The sequence below is a fragment of the Ovis canadensis genome, chromosome 2, assembly GCF_042477335.2.
Source record: "Ovis canadensis isolate MfBH-ARS-UI-01 breed Bighorn chromosome 2, ARS-UI_OviCan_v2, whole genome shotgun sequence".
Taxonomy (NCBI): domain Eukaryota; kingdom Metazoa; phylum Chordata; class Mammalia; order Artiodactyla; family Bovidae; genus Ovis; species Ovis canadensis.
In genome coordinates this window covers 243,573,648-243,594,165 of record NC_091246.1, presented here as the reverse complement: position 1 = coordinate 243,594,165, position 20,518 = coordinate 243,573,648, and the positions used below count along the sequence as shown (strand labels likewise).

The window sequence follows — 20,518 nt, the reverse complement described above, 5'->3', positions numbered from 1 at the left end:
GTCAAAGAAATCTCAAGAGGAATTTAAATTTTTTGACATATTTATAAGTGAAAACTAAATGAAAATGAAAACACAGCTTATCAAAATTTGTGGGATGCTGGGTAAGCAGTGCATAGAGGGAAATTTATAGCACTGAATGCATATGTGAGAAAAGGAAAAAGATATGCAATTAATCATTTAAACTTCTGCCTTAAGAAACTAGAAAAAGGAGAGCAAATAGAATGCCAGGGAAGCAGGAAAATGATAAAAATTAGAGCTGAAATCAGTGAAATGAAAACCAGGAAATCAATGGAGAAAAATCAACCAAACCCAAAGCTGCTGCTTTGAAAAGATTAATAAATCAATAAGTCTCTAGCCAGACTAGGAAAAGAAGAGAAAGGACACAGATTACTAATATCAGAAATGAAAGGAGGGACATCACTACAGATCCCATGGACATTAAAAGGGTGATAAAGGCCAACAAAAGTCCATCTAGTCAAAGCATGGTTTTTCCAGTTGTCATGTATGGATGTGAGAGTTGGACTATAAAGAAAGCTGAGCGCTGAAGAATTGATGCTTTTGAAATGTGGTGTTGGAGAAGACTCTTGAGAGTCCCTTGGACTGCAAGGAGATCCAACAAGTCTGTCCTAAAGGAAATCAGTCCTAAATATTCATTGGAAGGACTGATGCTGAAGCCGAAACTCCAATACTTTGGCCACCTGATGCGAAGAAATGACTCATTTGAGAAGACCCTGATGCTGGGAAAGATCGAAGGGAGGAGGAGAAGGGGACGACAGAGGATGAAATGGTTGGATGGCATCACCGATTCAATGGACACGAGTTTGAGTAAACTCTGGGAGGTGGTGATGGACAGGGAGGCCTGGTGTGCTGCAGTCCATGGGGTTGCAAAGAGCTGGACACGACTAAGCGACTGAACTGAACTGAACTGAAAGGAATACTACGAACAACTCCAAAAGCTAGCGTTTCCAAGACCCCATCACCTGCCGTTGGTAGGTAATGAGCTCCTTGTCCTTGGAGATAAATGTGGATGTGCACTGAAAGGGATCAAGGTAGAGGGGATTCAAGCATTGGGTAGGACCGAGAGGCTCTGTGTCCCTGGGTCTCTGTCCCGGAGAGCTGTGTGCAAGCTAGGCGCGAGCAATGAGCAGAGGAGTGGATCTGCTCACCTAAGCAGGTCGGTGAGGCGGCTGGGAATCCAGGCCCAGCCCGGGACCGCCAGGCAGGGGTCCGGGAGTGGGGGCGGGGAGCGTCAGGGCCGCGGGCGACCGGACTGGGCAGGGGACCGCGCGGCTGCCAGTAGGGGGCGCCTCGAGACCGAGGAACGCGCGGCCGAGCCTGACGTCAGCGCCCCGCTTGCTTGGGCTCCCGCTCTGGACTCGGCGCCAGTCCCGCTCGGCGCCGCGCCGCTTCGCTCCGGCTCTGGCTCGCCTCGGGCTCGGCTCGGGCTCCGGCGGCGGCGCCCCCCCGCGCCGGGCCCCGGGGCAGGCGGCGGCGCACCATGGCCCGCGCCCAGGCTCTCGTCCTGGCGCTCACCTTCCAGCTCTGCGCACCCGAGACCGAGACTCCAGCAGGTAAGCGCGCGTCGGTCGGACCCAGTTTGCCCTGCCGAGCCTCGGCGCCGGTGGCGTATCTCGAAAGAAAGTGGGAGTGTTGGATGACCGGACGTGGCGAGCTTGCTCCCTGTGTGTCTTGAGTGTTGGATGTGCGATCGTGTGCTCAGGGGGTGGTGTGCCTGCGAATGTGTCTGAGGGATGTGCAAGAAAAGGTGCTGTGTGTGTTGTGTGTCCACGAGTATGTTGGGGTGAATGTTGTGTGCATAAAGGCATGGGGTGTGCGCCGAGTGTCGTGTCTGCCTCTGTGTAGTGTGTGTGTGGGGCCAAGTAGGATTGTATGTCTGTTGTGTGTCCATCTGAGTTCGGTTGTGTGGCAGGAGTTGCCTCTGCTGATGTGTTGCATTTTTGGGCATTTGTGTGTGCCCTAGCCTGGAGTGTTGTTTGTTGTGTGTCCGAGAATGGCTTGTGTTTTTTTGTTCTGCGTGTGGCGAAGAGTGCTCTGTGGATTCTGCCCGCGTGGGGAGCAGAGGACGTGTGTGCGATGTGTGTGCTTGTGAGATCCGTGTACGTGTGTGAAGGCGTGGGAACGGGTCCGGAACGAGTGTGTCCGCGCGCGGTGTGCGCGATGTGTACGTGTGTCTGGGGCCGGGGGTGTGCTCCGCCGGGGGCTTCGTGGGTCCCAGTGAATGCCGAGTGTGCCGGGAATGCGTGTGTAGGAGCGTGTCTGGAGCGGATGTGAGTGTGTTCGTGCAAGCTGGCTGCGTGTCCAGGAATGTTGCGAGTGTGGTCCTCGCCTGGGCCACGGCTTGAGTGTGTGCCCCGGGCCGGGGCCGCCCGAGGGGGCGGTGCAGGTCGTGTTGTGTGTGTGTCCCTCGGGTGTGCGCGTGGGGCGCGCGGGCCCCGGAACAAGTTGTCCTGGCGGCGCCCGTTGCCTCCCCGGTCGGGCCGGGCCTGAGGCTTGGCAGCGAGGGATGGGGGCCCGGCGGCCGCCGACTCCGACATGTCGGGCTGTTTGTTGTTTCGCAAGTTCAGCGCGGCGTTGGCTGGTGGCGGATCCGAGACGGCGCCGGGTCTGCGGGGCGCCGGGGCCGGGGCCCGGAGGGCCCAGCGCGGGGTGGGGGCGGCCGCGGGGGGCTGCGGGGCGCGCCGGGGCCGGCTGGAGGGGAGGGCCGTGCGGCCAGGCCATCGTGCGGGGACCGGGCCGCGGCTGCACCCAGGCGGCGGGGCGGGGTGGGGGGTGCGTCCGGGTGGGCCGGGCCTGGCTCTGGGCGGCCGGACGGCGCCCCCTCCGGTTGCGCGCTGGAGGCGCCGCGGACGCCGGGGTCTCCTGGGACAACCCCGCCTTCGTCGACTCCGCAACTTTGTACGGCCTCCGGGCTGGCGGGGGTGTGAGTGTACGCGTGTGAGCGTGTATCTCGGTGCTTCTGGGTGCCGTGTGACCGCGCTGTCTCTCTGAGTGTGTTTCGGAGAGTGGAGTCTTTTGGAGGGGTGTGTGTGTGTGTGAAGTTGTGCGTGCGGTCGCGTTTCTGAATGTGTGTATCCAGAGCTGTGGCTGTGTGTCCGTGTGTGCTGTGGACCGTGTGTCGGCGGCGGCTATGTGTGTTCATGTGTCTGTCCCCGCCTCCCCCACCCCCCCATCCTACCCGGAGGCCTGGGATGCCACACTGGGGGCCCTCTCCTGCGGAGTTGCGTCTGATGGCCTTTCTAGGGCGGGGGTGGCCTGTGCCCTCCCGGCGGCCTCAGCATCCCCGCCCGCTCTGGTTGGGCGGCTCCAGTCTGGTACCCGGGGCGCCCGAGTAACGGGGAGACGCCCCAGACGGGTTTCCGAGCCGAGACACAGGCAGAGCCACCTCGGCCCCAGGGAGCCTCCTTCAGGCCTCCGGTCTCCGACAACTGGCCTCTCCCGATCGCATTTGCTGCCCTGCCGCCCGATCCGGCCTCTCGGGCGGAGCTCCCAGGGCGCTCGCAGCCTCTCCTGCCACTGACTCAGGTCAGCCGGACCCTGCGGCCCCAGGCCATCGCTCACAGCTTTAGCTTTGACCCCTGAGCGTCGGAAAGGACCCCTAAGGCGACCTCCCTCCTTATCTTCCCCCAACCCTTACCCCTGTCCTGCAGCGACTTTGCCCCCTCCCCGACTCTGAGATCAAACCGAGGGTACTACATGCACTCCCATCCCTACCTCCATCGCCTTGATTCTGAGAACCCTCAGATGTGCCCCCCTCTTCTAACAGGGGGACTACCGACGGCTGAGGGTGGGGACTGAGCTCTTGAGCCAGTTGCTTCCATTCCTGGGGCCCCGGTTTTCTGCTCTGTCCCTTCGGCTTCATGATAAAGGTGTATGGTATTTGGTAGATTGTAAAGTAAGCCTCTGTCTGTGAGTGTCAGGGAACAAACGATGGTTTTGAGGATGGCTACAGAGCCCCAGAGGCTGTGATTTGCAGCCAGGGGGACCTGGGTTCAAATTTGCCTCTGCAACTTGCTGTCCTTGTGTCCTTGGGCGAGTCACTTCTCTCCCACAGTTCCTGACACCTGTAGCTATTACTGTTGAGCTTCATTCAGAAGCCCTGAGTAGAAGGGATGTGATCTCCCCGCGTCCCCGAACTGGTTTGAGTCAGCCCAGCTCCCTGAAAGGGCCTCCTGAGTCCCCCCTCCCCGCAAAGGGTGGGTGGTGATGTCTCTGAGCCATGCAAATCTGGCAGTAATTTATTCCGTTGCGTTCTAGCTCATTTTGTCCTTTTGGTTGCTGGCACTGTGGACAGCAGGAATGAGGGAGAGGCTGCCCAGTGGTTTCAGGTTGGGCAATAAAGGCTTGTCTGGGCAGCTGGCATTTCTCCTTGGGATGGGGGAGGGACTCAGCAGGAAGATGTGAGAGTGGCCAGAGTGGGGGGTGCTGAGCTCCTGGGCGGCCTCCTGCCCAGCTCTGGTGCCAGGGAAAACCCAGGGTGGGTGCCCTGCTTGTTCCAGGTGTGCCACCGTCCTGCCCTGCTTTCATCAGCTAAGCCAGACCAGGGTGGGGGGTGGCTGGTCATACAGGACTGCATTAGCTAGAGCTATTGGGGCAGCCTTGTGCCCTCCTTTTTCTTTCAACATCCTTCCCTCCTCCAAGCTGTTCTCCTGTATCCTGATGCACCCGGCCCTCATGCCATCTCAGGATCTCTCTCATCTGTCCACCTTCTCGCCATCCTTACCCATCTTTCCTGTGCAGGCAGGCTCCAGCCTTTTCATTCCACCCCTCTCTCCATAGTGTCAGGGATCTTCCTAAAACACATTTGAAACCCTGGTTTGAAACCCTCTGAAGTTTCCCTATTACCTCCTGGTTAAGTCCCTCCCCCAGGTCCTCTTGCCTGCTCTGACCCCTGCCTGCCTGTCCAGTCCCATCAGCTTTGTGCTCTTTGCCTTGCATCCTATGGTCTGACCAGATTAACCCACCTCCCAACACCCACTAAATGCCCACTTCCCTCTGTCTTCTCTCCGGGCTTCTGGACAAGCTGTGTTTTCTCCCCAGAGCTCTCTAAGTCCGCCTCCTCACTGTGTGAGCTCCTGCTCCTCCTTCAGGTTTCAGCTTAGACATCACCTCCTCCCTGAAGCCTTCCTTAGTCACTCCCTCTTCCAGTCCAAGAAGGGAGGAGGGGGGTGTTGATTGGATTTTTTCACAGCACTGTAATTATTGTAATTACAGTTTATTGGTCCTTTCTCCCTTAGAGACCATGAGCTCAGTGGGGACAGGGACTGGGTATTTAGCTCACTTTTGAAGCTTAACTGCTAGGTACAAGGCCTGGCCCACTCCTGCTGAGTAAATACACCAGGCAGGAAAGAATGAGTGATGTCCAGGGGGTCAAGTTCTGAGCTGGAGATGCCAGATGGGGGCGCACCGACTCCACTGAAAGTAGAGATTGAAGAAATAGATTTCCCTCCAGGAATCTGGAAAATTCTGCTGGGTGTGGGGGGTGGGGGTGGGGGGAATGGTGTTGTATGAAAAGGCCACACAGAGAGTGTCATCTGGGAACTGGGAGTTGGAGAGGTCATCTCTCTGCCTGCCAGCCCCTCACCCTGCCCCCGCTGCTGTCCGCCACCCCCTCTCCCACAACCACCCTTGCCCCCCAGCAGCTAGCAGGGCCTGTTGTCATCCGTGGTCTCAGCTCTTTGTCCTGGAGGCTCGACAGTTGGTGAGAGGCATCAGAGTCCCAACCGTCACTCTGAGCGTCGGGTCTGGGGAGGAGGGGGAGGGCCCTGTGAGGGGAGGGCAGGTGTTCCCCTCAGTCCTCTGTCCTCCTCTCAGCCTCTGTCCTGGCTGCCCCTGAACCCAGGAATCAGGGAGTGCTGCTCCCTGCGGTGACCCTGCAGGTGGGGTTCGGGGGGGCCAGGGGAGGTGTGTGCAGGTGTCACCCTGACACCTGGACCCTCAGAATGCGGGGGGTGTGTGTGTGGGTGTGTGTGTGTGTGGCTGTGATTGTGTGATTGTAGCCTTGGGCACAGGACATACGTATGGCTTCTGGGGGGGGGGGGGGCAGGTCTAGCCATCTGGTCACCCTGTGTGGCAGGATCTGAATTCTGAGTTGGGAGGCAACCAGCTGCTCTGATCCCGGGGGGCCTGATGCTGGGTTTCCAGGTATCCATGTATCAGATCCCTGGAGTTTGGGTGCAGAGCTCTTTGGGTGGGTGACATCTCAGGATCTGGGCGTGGGTGTCCCAGGACCCGGATGTGGGAGATCAGGATGTGTCAACATAAGAATATCTCAGTGTCTCTGGATCCAGAGGTGGGTGTACGCCGGTGGCTGGGAGTCCTCAGGTTAATGGGTGTGGGGGACTGTAGCTGCCTTGTGCCCAGCTGTGGGGCTGCCCAGTTGCCTGGATGTGGGTACCCACGTGTCTCGGTCTGGGGTATCTATGTATCCAGCAATGGGGTGCGCCTGTGCTGGAGTATCCAGGTGTTGGTGGGCTTGGCTGTAAGGTGCTCCATAGTCAGTGTGTCTAGGTGTATATTTAGGTGTCTGCATCTCCAGGAAAGGGGTGTGCATGTTTGGGTGGGGAATGTCCATGTGGTTCTGCTCCACTGTGGACCAGGGCCTGGGCCTGTGCCAACCCAGCCTGTGATGCTACCTTCCAGGGGGCCAGCCTCCTGATCTTCAGACAGTCTCCAGTGCCAGAGCCCTCTGGAGGAAGCCCCTGTGGTTCTGCTTCTCAATGGATAGTCACTAGAACTTTATCAAATAGTGGAATTGTTCTTTACCTGCACTCTTCAGTTTGGTGGCTACTTCTTCATAGGTGGTTATGAGATTACTTATTTTTTGTCTACCCTGGATCTTTGTTTCGATGCACAGGCTCTTCATTGTGGCTTGCGGGCTTCTTTCCAGTTGCCTTGCGCTGATTTCTCTAGTTGCTCCAGGGCTTAGTTGCCCCGTGGCATGTGAAATCGTAATTCCCCAAGCAGGGATCGAACCCACATCCTCTGCATTGGAAGGCAGATTATCAGCCACTGAACCGTTGGGCAAGTCCCTGGCTATTAGATTTTAATTTAAATAAACATTCAGTCCCTCAGTCTCACCACCCAGATTTTAGTCCTCAAGAGTCGCCTCTTGCTAGTAACTGTTGTATTGGTTAGGCTGTGTATTGGTCAAAGAGCATCTCCATCACAGCAAAACACTCCACGGATAGTGCTGATCTAGAGGTGCGAGGCCTGTAGCATCTTTAGTGAGGCCTGGACACCTCACCAAGTGGATGGACTGTCAGTCCGTGGCCACTGAAGAAGGCTTTGCTGAATCCATGTCCCCTTCCCTGCAGCCCGTTCATTCCCTGCCTGGACCATTGTAGTGGCCCCCTTCTTGCTCTCTGTCCTGCCGTCTGCCTGCTTCCACCACCCCAGGATCTGAATGGCCTCTCAGGCAGACATAGGATGCTGCCACTCCCTTGCTCTAAGCTGAAGGCTCTCCATCGCCCAGGGGCCAAAGCCTGAGATGGCAGAGAGGACCCTGTATGACCCAGGCCCTGCTCTCCATGACTGCTCTGTGTTTATGCCTCTCCTCCCCTGACCCCGCTCCTCCCTGCCCGCCTTTGGCTCCAGGCTCACCAGGCCAGTGTTGATCCCAGAACCCACCAGGCCCTTTCACACCTCTTTACCTTTGCATATGCTGTGCCTTCTGCCAAGAATGCCCTTCCTACCTGCCTCAGTTCCTGGAAGCCTGCCTTCTTGCTCAGCTTTCAGAGTCCAGCTCTGATGTCACTTCCCCAGGGAAGCCTTCTCAGACCCTTTCCGGCACGGTTGACCAGGTTTCACCCACAGTGCACGTGATTCAGTGGGCTGCAGCATTTCCCGTCTCCTTCCCCACTAGGCTGGGAGGAAGGGCTGGGTTAGTGGTGAAGAATCCGCCTGCGATGCAGAACATGCAGGAAATGCGGGTTCTATCCCTGGGCCAGGAAGATCCCCTGGAGAGGATCATGGCAACCTACTCCAGTATTCTTGCCTGGAGAATTCCATGGACAGAGGAGCCTGGCAGGCTGCAGTCCATGGGGTCACAAAGAGTTGGACACGACTGAAGCTACTGAGCACGCACACATGCACGCACAGTAGAGGGGAGGAAGGACTGGGAGAGGGAAATTGGGAAGGCGTGTTGAGATATTTGATGGGCAAGATCACAGCCAGGGATGGAATGACAGCTGTGGGGTGGGGAACCATGAGTGGGGATGGGACATAACCTACAATAAAGCTATACTGGGGGGATGGGGACAGCTGGGAATGAGGGGACAGGTGGTGTTGGGGGGACAACTGAGGGTGGGGGAATAGATGGGGGATGGCTAGAAGGGGAAATGAGACAGCTTAGGGACAAAAGATAACAACTGGAAAGTATCAGAAACCTATTTGGACAGGATGGAGGGGTCTCAACTGAGAGGGTGGGCCATACATTGCTCAGGATGTGTGCATGTGTGTGTTTCCGTGTGTGTGCACCTAGAGTGCAGTGGTGAAGTGTGGCTTGTTGAACCACACCATCTAGGTTCTGATCCTGGCTCTCCCACTGCTAGCCACGTAGCCCTTGGGCGAGTTGCTTGACCTCTCTGACCCTTTAGTGTTCTCATCTGTGAGAGGAGAGATGATAATGGAACATACTGCTTGGGACTGCAGTGAGGATGTATTTTATACACGTACCTGTATAGTTTAGAACAGGTTCTGGCATGTGGTAAGCCCTGTGTGTGCTAAACTGTTATTAAGTGTGTGTGTATGTGGTACAGCATCCTATGTTCTCAGAAAAGCTTGTTCTTGGCTTCTGATGAAATCCAGGCTTGGGAGGGGGAATGGGGCTGCTGGAGGGACGATCCAGGTTCAGTGGGTCTGGGAAGCCTTTTGCCTGCTTCCCTCCCTGTTCATCCCACTTCCCACCCCCTCGGTACCAGGGCCGAATCCAATAGGTGTCCCCCTCTGTCTCTCTCTACTCCTGCCCCACACTGCCCAGCCCTGGGCTGGGGGCCAGGGGGATGTGCTTTAATTGTCCAAAAGCTTTTCAGCAGAATCTGAATTCATTGTTTGCCTGACAGCGCGCTGGGGCCCTGCTCAGATAGAAATACCTGGACCATTGCTCAGTTTTGGCTGCCCGCCCTGTGGGTGGCGGTGGCTTCATCCTGTGCCCTTGGAGAGTCACTGGGGTGGAGATACGAGAGGGGGAAGCCTGCAGGGTGGATGGGGCCTCAGCCTCCAACCCGTAGGGTGGCCAGCCCAGCCTGGCAGAGCTATAGACACAAGGGTTTTCTGGGGTCTGGGCTCCCCTGCTATCCAGAGCATCATGGGAGGCGTGTGCCACTCTTGACCTCATGCTAAGAGCTGCCCTGCATCACGGCCCTGGACTGCTCTGGCTGTGTGCTCTCCGGGGCTCCTGGACCCATCCCCTCAAGGCTAGGCCGCTGGATTCCATCCACGCGCTGCCCTGCATCTCAGCCCTGCGCTGCATGCTGCACTCTGGGTTTCCGCGCTGCGCTGACTCGGGGCCTTCGTGTGTGTCTGTTCGCTCCATCTGCAGTGTCCGTTGTGCTGTGTCCTGTCGCCGTGCTGCCTTTTGTGTCTTTGCGGCTCTCTTCTGTGTCTTCTGTGCTGCGTGACTGTCAGACGATGGTGTTGTGTCAGGCTTGTGGACTCTCCTGGAATCGGGCATGGTCCCTGGCGACGCACCCCTGCACTGTGCCAACAGATGGCGTGCTACCACGACGCTGCATCTGCGTCACGTGGCCTCTGTAGGCGCTGCATAGTCGCCGCGGGCATCTGCACTGCATCGGGGACGGGCGGGAACAGTCTGTCTGCGGCCCCTCTGTCCTGCTGTCCCGGGACAGCATCCCTTGCCGGTGCAGCACTTCTGTCCCATTGCTTCACTGCGCTGCCCCGGAGGTGCGCCTTCTCCGGGCCTGGCCCTGCAGCCTGCACCACTGCCGCTCTAACACCGCCCCTGTGTTATTTCAACCTTTCCCTTTAGAGCCACTGAGGTGTCAGCCGGTATCTTTCCCGGGACTCTGTAGGCAGCCCCAGATGAGCAATGTCTTTGCTTCAACCGGCTTCACTGCAGGTTTCCTCTGGCTCCCACTGCACGCTGCCTGAGAAGTCGGGAGCTAAACTGCAGCTCGAGGCCACTTTGTAGGGCTCTGGACTGGTGTGGGTTTTTACCTGCATTACCTTTGCAAGCCCCTGGTGATGCACCTGTGCCCCGCACACCTTCACTGTCCTGGGCCTCTGCCTTGCACTGTGCCTGTTCACCTGTTCGGGTGCTCTACTGCGTTTCAAGATCCAGAGCGTTTGCACCGAATTCCCTGTTTCACCCGGTGTATTCACGACATTCCATTTCGGTGCCACTTTCTCGCCCTGCTCTCGAGTCTGCACTTTGTGTGCTTCTTGGGACTGTGTGAAGCACCAGCAGTTCCTTCTGCCCTGCACAACGTCCTTCTCTTTGCCAAATATCTGTGTGTTAAGCCTGCCTCCTCTAGACATCCTTTCGGTGAGAATTCATGGAGCGCCAATTACGTGCCAAGCCTAGTGAAGCTTGGGTGGACTCCCTTGGTGGTCTTCTATACACCTGTCCCTTGTGCCCAGTGCCAGCCTAGTGTACCCCTAAGTTGCTCACTGGTGCGCCGTGCCTCCGAGCAGCTCTGGGTCATGGCCACAATGGATGGGGCACCTCTCCACTGCGTCATGGCACCGACCAGTCCTGCTGTGCTATGTCTGGTGCGTGTGAGGTCTGTGCACCCTGGCTCTGTTCCCGTGCACTGTGTAACTGCCTTCCGCCTCTGTGCAGTGTGGAGCCGCTGCACTGCACCCCGACACCCACAGTGGGGTCATGTAGCTTTCTCTCTCCACGGGACCATTGGAGATCCAGGTCTTTGCACCGCACGTGTTCGTGCATAGCCCTCTGCCTCTCTACTCTGCACTTTAAAAAATTATTTTAAAATATTTTGGCCACGCCATGTGGCATGTGGGGTCTTAGTTCTCTGACCAGGGATCGAACCCATATCCCCTGCATAGGAAGTGCAGGGTCTTAAGCACTGGACTGCACTGTGGTTTTATGTGACACAGAGTGTCTGCACTACCAAAGTCCATGGACTCTTTGTCCACTGAACCTCTGCACAGAACAGCCCTCCCTTCAGCCCTTTGCCTCTGGAGTCCAGCCTTGCCCCATGTCTTCCCCTTCAGTTCAGTTCAGTTGCTCAGTTGTGTCCTACTCTTTGCGATGCCATTGACTGCAACCAGGCTTTCCTGTCCATCACCAACTCCCGGAGCTTACTCAAACTCATATCCCTCGAGTTGGTGATGCCATTTATCCTCTCTCATCCCCTTCTCCTCCTGCTTTCAATCTTTCCCAGCATCAGGGTTTTTTCCAGTGAGTCAGTCCTTTGCATCAGGTGGCCAAAGTATTGGAGTTTCAGCTTCAACCTCAATCCTTCCAATGAATATTCAGGACTGATTTCCTTTAGGATTGACTGGTTGGATCTCCTTGCAGTCCAAGGGACTCTCAAGAGTCTTCTCCAACACCATAGTTCAAAAGCATCAGTTCTTCAGTGCCCAACTTTCTTTATAGTCCAACTCTCACACCCATACATGACTACTAGAAAAATCATAGCTTTGACTAGATGGACCTTTGTTGGCAAAGTAATGTCTCTGTTTTTAATATGCTGTCTAGGTTGGTCATAGCTTTTCTTTCAAGGAGCAAGTGTCTTTTATTTTTTCCCCCTTACATTAACAATATGGCAGCCCTGCTGTTAATTTTGGGGCTTACTGTGCTTTTGATCCAGGAGTTGGGGAGTAGGTCTGGCTGAAGTTTCCTCTGCTGTAGCTGACTTCCTTCTCTTCTCAGTAGAGCTGGAAGGATGCTGGCACTGTTGGGTTCTGTATTGGCTCCTATAGAGGGTAAAGCTCAGCTTTCTCACCCTGTGGCCTGGCCCTGGGTAATCTTCTTGGTTGCAGCTCTGCTGAATGCTGTGTGATTAGAAAGTGAGCATATTGCTGCTAGCCCTGCCCTTGATTAATTGATCATCAGTTATTTAGGGCTCTGGGGAGCGGTGCCAGGGAGCCCTAGCTAAGGTCTGGCTGTATTGATCTGGGCCAGGAGAGCAGTGAAGTGGGCTGGGCCAGGTTTCTGGACTGGAATCATGGTCTTTGAGTCTGGGTGGGGTTGGTCAGGATCAGAAGAAGTTGTGGTATTTATATGAAATGGAATATTCAGTTCAGTCACTCAATCGTGTCTGACTCTGCGACCCCATGGACTGCAGCATGCCAGGCTTCCCTGTCCATCCCCAACTCCTGGAACTTGCTCAAGCTCATGTCCATCGAGTCAGTGATGCCATCCAACCATCTCATCCTCTGTTTTCTCCTTCTCCTCCTGCCTTCGATCTTTCCCAGGGTCTTTTCCAATGAGATATTAGTCAGCCATAAAAAGGAACAAATTTGAGTCAGTTGAACTGGGGTGGGTGAACCTAGAGCCAGTTATACGAGTGAAGTAAGTCAGAAAGAGAAAAAGAAATATCTTATATTAATGTATATATATGGAATTTAGAAAAATCTAGAAAAACGGTACTGATGAACCTATCCTCAGGGCAGGAATAGAGACACAGATGTGGAGGATGGACTTGTGGTCACAGTGGAGGAAAGAAAGGGTGGAATGAACTGAGAGAGTAGCATTGAAATTTATAAACTACCGTGTGTAAAATTGATAGCTAGTGGGAAGTTGCTGTATAACACAGGGGGCTCGGCCTGGTGATCTGTGACGACCTAGAGGGATGGGATGGGGGAGGGAGGGACATTCAAGCGGAAGGGCATGTATTAATATGTATGATGTATACATACATATGTAATATGTATATAATATGTATTATTATGGCTGATTCACATTGTTGTACAGCAGAAACCAACATGAGTTTGTAAAGCAGTTATCCTTCAATTAAAAATAGAGAAAAAGGAACCAGCTAGGACTGTGCAGTCAGTAAGTCCAGGCTTGGTTGGTATTCTCCTATACACAGGGCTTGGGGATGGTGTTCAAGGGCAAAAGAGACCTCAAGAAGGGAGGAGGTGGAGGTTAGACAGGCCTGAGATGGAGCACGTGGGATGGGGCTAGGTTGGGCAGGAATGTCCGAGGGTGAGTCTGTGTTGGTTCCAGGGTGGTGTTGGGCTACCTAGACAGAGAGTGTGGCTTCAGATGATGACATGAGCCAGTGTTATCCTTGGGGTTGTATCTGAGTTCCCCAGGCCAGGGTTGGGGCTATGCCAGGGGTAGGGTATGAGGCCAGCCCCTAAATTTGTAATCCATTGGGAGAAGTTTTGTTTCTCCTGGGGCCATCCCTTGGGAACTGAATGTTCTATTGACAAACCAAAGGGAACAAAAATCTCATTGCAAACAGACTCTGTTTACCTAGGGTCTTTGGAAAACACTGATGCTGGCTGGCAGCCGTAGTTGGCACAGAGCACCATTCCCTGTCTGGTGGGGAGGAAGTCTGGTGCTTCCATGCTTGTGGTGCCCACACGCATAGGCACACACGCACACACATGTACCATTCTCCTCTACCCACTGCATACACTCACCTCCCCTTAGGCACACGCTTGCTGCTGACTGTACCCCTGCATGTAAACAAACGCCTACTTACCCACAACTTCACAGCGCACTGCCTGGGAGACTCACACTTTGAGACCCGTGCTCCCCCTCACATACCTGTCCCCCGTAGCATCTCTCTGCCCTCAAGTTATTCTTACCCGCATGCATGCTCACACAAATGGAATCAGAATTCTAGAGGTGGAACAGTCTTAGAAGTCACCGAGATCTTCATTCTTATTTCATAGGTGAGCAAGTGGGGCTTCAGAGAGGGCAAGCCAGATGCTCAAGGTCACACAGGGAGTTAGAGGCTCAGTGGGAATTAGATCCAGGCCTCTTGCCTCCCCATCGAGCTCACAAGTCAGCACCAGGCCATCACTCTCACTGGGGTGTGCACGTGTGTGCATGCACACACACACACGTCTGTGCATGGAAATACATGCATATGGAGGGGTGGAGACCCCCTCCTACACTCTGGTTCCTCTTGCAGAGGTTGCTTTGCCCCTTACATCACCCCATCCAGAGCCCAGCCGGATGTGGATAAACCATCATCCTCCCTTCCCAAATTGTGGCTGACGGTTGCTCAGGCAACCGCCTGCCAGATTGGGGAGATTAGCTGAGGAATGTAGCTGGGCCAGTTTGAGCTGAGGCTGGGGGAGCTGTTGGGGGTCCTGGGCTGATTCAGCCCACCCTCTCAGGGAGGCCCTGGCAGAGATGCTGTACCCACAGAAGGGTCTGGTTTTCTCCCTGTCCCCAGCTGAGACTCTGTCCCCAAAGCGTGGACGAGGCTGGGGGAAGAGAGTGTGAACATTTGAGATTGTGTGTGTGTGTATGTGTGTGTGTGTGCATGCACACGCGTGTGCATTGTGCATCTCTGTTGGTGTGCTTGGAACGTGTGCTGTTTGTGTCCAGGATGGGCACTTGAGGTCCCTTCCTCACTGGGTTCTGACATCTGGTTCCAGACCCCTTGATAACTTATCCCGCTTCTGACCCTATAGTGTCCTCTGGAGAAGTCCCCTGCCCTCCTGAAGGCTTATAGCAGGGGTCCCCGACCTCCGGGATCTAGTGCCTGATGATCTGAGGTGGAGCTAACGTAATAATAATAGAAATAAAGTGCACAATAAATGTAATGTGCTCGAATCATCTCAAAACCATCGCTGCCCCCACCCTCCCGCCCTGTCTGTAGAAAAATTGTCTTCCACAGAACTGGTCCCTGGTCCCAAAAAAGGTTGAGGACTGCTGGCTGATAGGATGTATCACCTGTCTCATCTGAATCTAGCAGCTTCTCTGCTCCAATACAAATTGTGTCTTCCCCACTCAGAACGAGGCCGAACCTCTCACTCTGACACTTGGCTCTCCTAGACCTGGCCTCAGCCTCCTGCCCACCAGTCTCATCTCCCATTGCTTTGGCCAGTCTGGGCTCCTCTCTGTCCTGTATAAACTGTGTTACCCACTACTTTCCCTTGCTCCTGCTGGGCCCTTTGCCTCAAATGCCCCTCTCCATCTCTGCTGGCCACAGTGACACCCATCCTTCCAGGCTCTGCTCAGATGCACCCACCTCCAGGAAAGCTTCCCCCTGTACCTACCTTCTTCCCCTGACCACCTCCCCATCCCCACCACCGTAGCCTTGACTCTTCTCTGTTTTGCTTTGTTCCCTCACCTCCACTCTAGCTAGGAAGTCCTTGAAGGCAGAGCAGAGTCTTAACCATCCTTGTGCCTTTACTGGTGCCAGCTCGGGGCCTGCTTTGTATTGTCAGTGGATGAAAGTCCTGTGACTGGAGCTGAATTGGCACACGTGGCCAGTCTTCTTGAATGAAGATAGATGGCTTCAACCCCAGCTTCTCAGACTTAAGATGTGGCCTTGGGCAAGCCACCTCCGCCTCCCTGTGCCTTGGTGTCCATCTGTAAAATAGGAATAATCATAGTACCTACCTTGTGAGTTACTTTGAGGGATAGTGGCACGGCAGGTCCTGGTGGTAGGTGGCAGCCCTCATGTGGTGGTGTTGATGTGTGTGTGCATGTCTGGGCCCAAGTCTGAGTCGATGGAGCCGAGAGGGATCTCCTGACCATTCTTGCTCTCAATGCAAAGCCTGATCTATTTTCTTCCCTCTGGGCTGGGGGCCCCCAGCAGGAGTTGGGTCTCTAGCAGAGGTGGGGACCTGGCTTTGGGACTCATAGCTCCTGAGCCACCCAGACTGGAGGTGATGGGGGCTTTTCCCAGGATCTGGGAAGGCAGATTGTTCCCATCCCAGGGTGAGCTGGGGACCACGTCAGGGTGGGGCTCTCCTTGGAGAGCCTGGCCCCAGATTTGTTACCCTCTAAGGACTGTGGCTGGAATGGGCCTGGCCCAGAAACTCAGGACTGGGGATGGACACGGGTCTGGGAGAGGAATCCTGCCGCTGGAAGGGGATGCTCCAAGTGGTGACAGTCAGCCGGGGTCAGTCAGCCTGGTGGGGTCAGTTGTTGGAATTCTTTGATAGTGGTCAGGGGTCACTCTGGCCATGGTCAGCTGGTCTGAAGTCAGTCAGTCTGGTCGAAATCAGATGGTCTGGTGGTCATCTGGATGGGGCCACTGGCTCAGGTCTGTCTGTTTGGGTGTCACTGACCTGGGTCAGGCAGCGTGAAGGTTACCCTGGCTAAGGTCAGACAGTCTGGGGGTCCCTCTGACCAGATCACTTAGTCTGGGAGTCTTGACAGCTCACGTGGCCTGGCCTGGCTTAGAATGGATGGGAGGAAGCCAGGGGGCTGGCATTCTCAGGCTCGCCCTAGGGCCACAGGTGACACGTCTGGGACAGCTGCCTTGTTACTTGTGAAGGAACAGGAAGGACCTGAACCCCAGGTCCTTCTGAACCCCAGCAGCACTCTAGGTCCTGGGGTCCCCTTTATGGCAATTCATCTGGCTCAGGGAGGCCTCGACTAAAACCCTCAGGCACAGACTCAGCTCAGAGTGAATGAAGTCAGCTGTCTCCTCCTCCAGGAAGCCCTCCCTGACCATCTCTACTGGCCTTGTTCTCTCTCTGTGCTGTGCTATGGGTCATTTTCTAGGGGGAGAGCCAAGGCCTCCCCAGCATAGATGGGGTTAAAACCTACCTTCCACAGGCTACAGGGCACGTGCTGGCCAGAGTTCTTCACACAAAGAGGCAAAGTGCTCAGCCAAGGTCCTGCCTCAGCTCTGAAGCGAGGCTTTTATTATTTTGTGCCATCCACTCTGTGCCAGCCTCGTGTCCACTTTATTTTACACCCTGATGGGGTCCGTGAAGAGGAAAGGGAGACCCCCCCACCCCCAACAGCGGTGAGCCTGTGCATGCCTGGCTTTGCGGGTCAGTTCAAGGGGCTGCTTCATGTGGTCTAGGAGAACCTGGAGAGGTCCCCTGCTGCAGAGGGCACAGCAGAGCCTCCTGAAAGTCAGGCCACCGGCCATGTGTGCAGCTGCCCACTGTTGTGCCTGGCATGCGGCACTCACTCCCTGTTACTCTCAGCTGCTCATCCCTCCTCTCCTTGAGGCTGGGAAGGGGCTCAGATTTGCTCCTTCTCAGAGTGAAGGTTTTTCTGGTGGGGAATGTGGGCCTCAGCCTCGGAGCACCATGGACTCAAATTCTGCTTCTGTTACTCAGGCGGCTCAGTGCAGAGCTTCTGTCTTCTGAGTGCTTGCATGTGCCGGCATCGTGCTAAGTAGACCCCGGTTGAATCCTCAACAAACCCCCATGTGGATGGGGGAGCTGAAGATGAGCAGTGGTCATGGTCCCAGGACCAGCACATTGCAGAGTCAAGATTCAATCCCAAGTCTGTCTGATGCCAAAGCCCACTTACTTACTTATCTACCACCTTATACTGTGAACAAATTCCTTCACCCCTGGGAACCTCAGTTGCCTCGTCTGTCAAGTGGGGAGAGGTACCAGTGGCTGGATAGGGCCTGGCATGATCTGTGTCTGCTTCCTGGCCGCTCATCGAGGCGTCTTCCTGGGTCTCAGATGCCTAAGTTTACCCCTAGTGGTGGTGGCGATGTGAACTCAGCCATGTCCAACTGTTTGTGACCCCATGGACTGTAGCCCACCGGGCTCCTCTGTCTGTGGGATTCTTCAGGCAAGAATACTGGAATGGGTTGCCATTTCCTCCTCCAGGGGATCGTCCCGACCCAAGGATCAAACCCCAGTTTCTTGTATCATCCTGCACTGGCAGGTGGAGTCTTTACGCTGCACCAGCTCAGGGGAGAGGGCAAGCGCCAGTTACTTCCTGAACCAGTCGTGTTCTCAGGTGGATTAGGCCCAACTCGGGGCTTTGATGAGCCAGCTAAGATACGTGCCTAAGGCCTAGCATCCATTTTGGTCTCCTTCCTGCCTCCCCTTCTCCTTATTTAAACTGTGCAGGGTGGCTCAGAATCTTGGGAATTGGCTTCCTGTAGTCATGGGTGCCTGGACCTCACATAAGTGTTTTTGCCCGCCATGTTCCTGCAAGCAGAGACCTCAGTTGGGTGACTTTGGGCGGTGGGCATCCCTTGAGCTCATTCATCAAGTAGAAGTGACACAGTAGTGGTGCCTACTCAGAAGCCGAGGCCTAAACGGGACTCCACACTCAGAGCACTTAGCGTTGTTGTAAGTCACATGGTCAGTTGTTGTTATTTTTAAGGAGATGCCATTAAGGCTGGCTTAGGGCGATCGATCCTGCCAGTCCTGGGGCCCACTGTCTGTCCTCTCTGCAAAGATGCAGGGGCCTGTGATAGAACACTGACCAGCAGTCAGGAGACCTTGGTTCAAACCCCGCCTCTGTCACTGACCTGCCGATTGACCTTAAAGGAGTCACTTAGCCTTTTTGGGCCTCAGTTTCCTTATCTATAAAATGGGGATAATTCTTGTTTTGATCTCATGAGTTGTCGTGAGACTTTAATGGGTAGTAATAATGATAACGAGCTTCCCTGGTGGCTCAGATGGTAAAGAATCAGCAGCAATGTGGGAGACCTGGGTTCAACCTCTGGATTGGAAAGATCCCCTGGAGCGGGGTATGGTAACCCACTCCAGTATTCTTGCCTGGAGAATCCACCTGGACAGAGGAGCCTGGCAGGCTGCAAGTCCGTGGGGTCGCAAAGAGTCAGACACGACTGAGTGACTGAGCACAGCCCAAGAATGATAACGTGCTTCCCTGGTGGCTCAGATGGTGAAGACTCTGCCTTCAATGCAGGAGATCTGAGTAGGGATGATCCCCCTGGAGAAGGGAATGGCAGCCACTCCAGTATTCTTGCCATGGAGAATCCCATGAACAGAGGAACTTGGACTGTAGCCATGTGACATGACTGAGTGACAAGCACACACACACAGAGTAATAACAACTAGTTTTTGCTGAGGAGGGTCTTTAATGTGTGGTTGAGCCGTAGGGGGTTTGGGGACCGCTGGAGGGGGTGGGCAATGTGGGAGGTCTTGGCATGGGGAGGAGACAATGGAAAGAGGGCCTTGCTGGGGGGAGAGGGTGGGGGAGGGAGCATTTTGTTGGAGGGAGCAGTGGGGGGAGGGCTTGAGGAGGCAGAGGGGAGGAGGGTGGGCCTGGGTAGGAGGGGACCGTGGGGGTACCTGGAGGGTAGCCCAGGAGCCCTTCAGGCCAGCACCTCCACTCCAGCCTGGGCTAAGCAGGCCTTGCCCTCACAGCCGGCTGCACCTTCGAGGAGACGAGTGACCCAGCGGTGCCCTGCGAGTATAGCCAGGCCCAGTACGACGACTTCCAGTGGGAGCAGGTGCGGATCCACCCTGGCACCCGGGCGCCTGCGGACCTGCCCCACGGTGAGCCTACCCTCAGTCACCATTCCTCCTTCGTCTCCTTCCCGGGCCAGGCCTCCTACCCACTGGCTGTGTTACCTTGGGTCCATTGCTTAACCTCTCTGGGCCTCATCGGCTCTGTAGTGACACATGACACTGTGAATGTGGAGCTCCCTGCTCTCAGACCAGTGGTGTACATCAGGTAGTCTTACCTGTAAAATGAGTTTTCAAGTCCTCAAAGACCCTTGTAAACTGTAGGATAAAGCCCACCTCCCGTTATTCCTGGGGCAGCTTAGCTCAGGATCCTTCTTACTCCTGCCAAGTCTTCCTAAATCCTCCACCTTCAGGGAGGGTTCCTTCTCTCTGCGACTGAATCCTGGTCTCCCAGGACGTCAAGGCGCTGACAGAGCAGTCGCCCTGGGGGCTGGATGCGTGTAAAACCTTCGCTTCCTCTGCCCCTTTCTTCCTGCAAGTCCCAGGTCTTTCCCAGCTTCTGCCTTGTCCAGTCCCTATTTCAGGATGGGGAGCATCATGAACACTGGACCGGGAGTCAGGAGACTAACTGCATAGACCCTAGTCCTGGCCTTCTACCCTGCTGATGGCCTCGAGTGCACTGAGTCACGAAGCCTGGGCTTCAGATCCTGGCTTCATCACGTTACCGGCTGTGTGGTCTCCGGCAAGTCACTTAACTTCTCTGAGCTTCTATTTCCTTAAATGTAAAATGGAGCACAGAATAATCCATTTTATAGTGTTGTAACGTACATAACCCAGAGGTGGCCTATAAGGGTTCAATGAATGCTTAGAAACAATTGTTGGAGTTATTTGAGGGGCCTAACTACTAAGATCCACCCATTGCCATTGGGTAAAGAATCAACTAGGGATTAAGAAGAGGATAAGATGGATGGAGGCCAGATTGTCACCTTTATTACTGATAAAGGCTGGATCGGAGGACATATCATAGTAGAAGAACCAAATGTGCTGGCTAGGCGAACCCAGAACTGGATAGCTTGAGGCCCCTCCCCTTGGCCCTGTCACAGCAGGAAGCCAGGGCCTTTGTTCTCAGCTCACAGGATGGCCAAGATGGCATCTGCTGTCAAGAGTGCATGGGAGGGACAGCAAAGGTTCTCACTGTGGGGCCAAGACTTGAAGCCAATAGGAGGGAGGTCCTCCA

The 20,518-nt window shown here is 55.1% G+C and overlaps 1 protein-coding gene across 3 annotated transcripts in view; it reads left to right on the top strand.

Moving 5' to 3' along the window:
- Positions 1-1,395: 1,395 nt before the first annotated feature.
- PTPRU (protein tyrosine phosphatase receptor type U) overlaps positions 1,396-20,518 on the top strand; it is an 87,315-nt gene continuing 68,192 nt past the window's right edge. For 2 of the 3 annotated variants that reach the window (XM_069578782.1, XM_069578781.1), the window contains exons 1-2: positions 1,402-1,571; positions 19,240-19,371. In XM_069578782.1, the coding sequence (XP_069434883.1) occupies positions 1,499-1,571; positions 19,240-19,371 (205 nt within the window). In that variant the 5' untranslated portion in view covers positions 1,402-1,498. Of the gene's footprint in view, positions 1,572-19,239; positions 19,372-20,518 lie in introns of all 3 variants that reach the window. The other variant, XM_069578783.1, reaches the window with a different exon arrangement.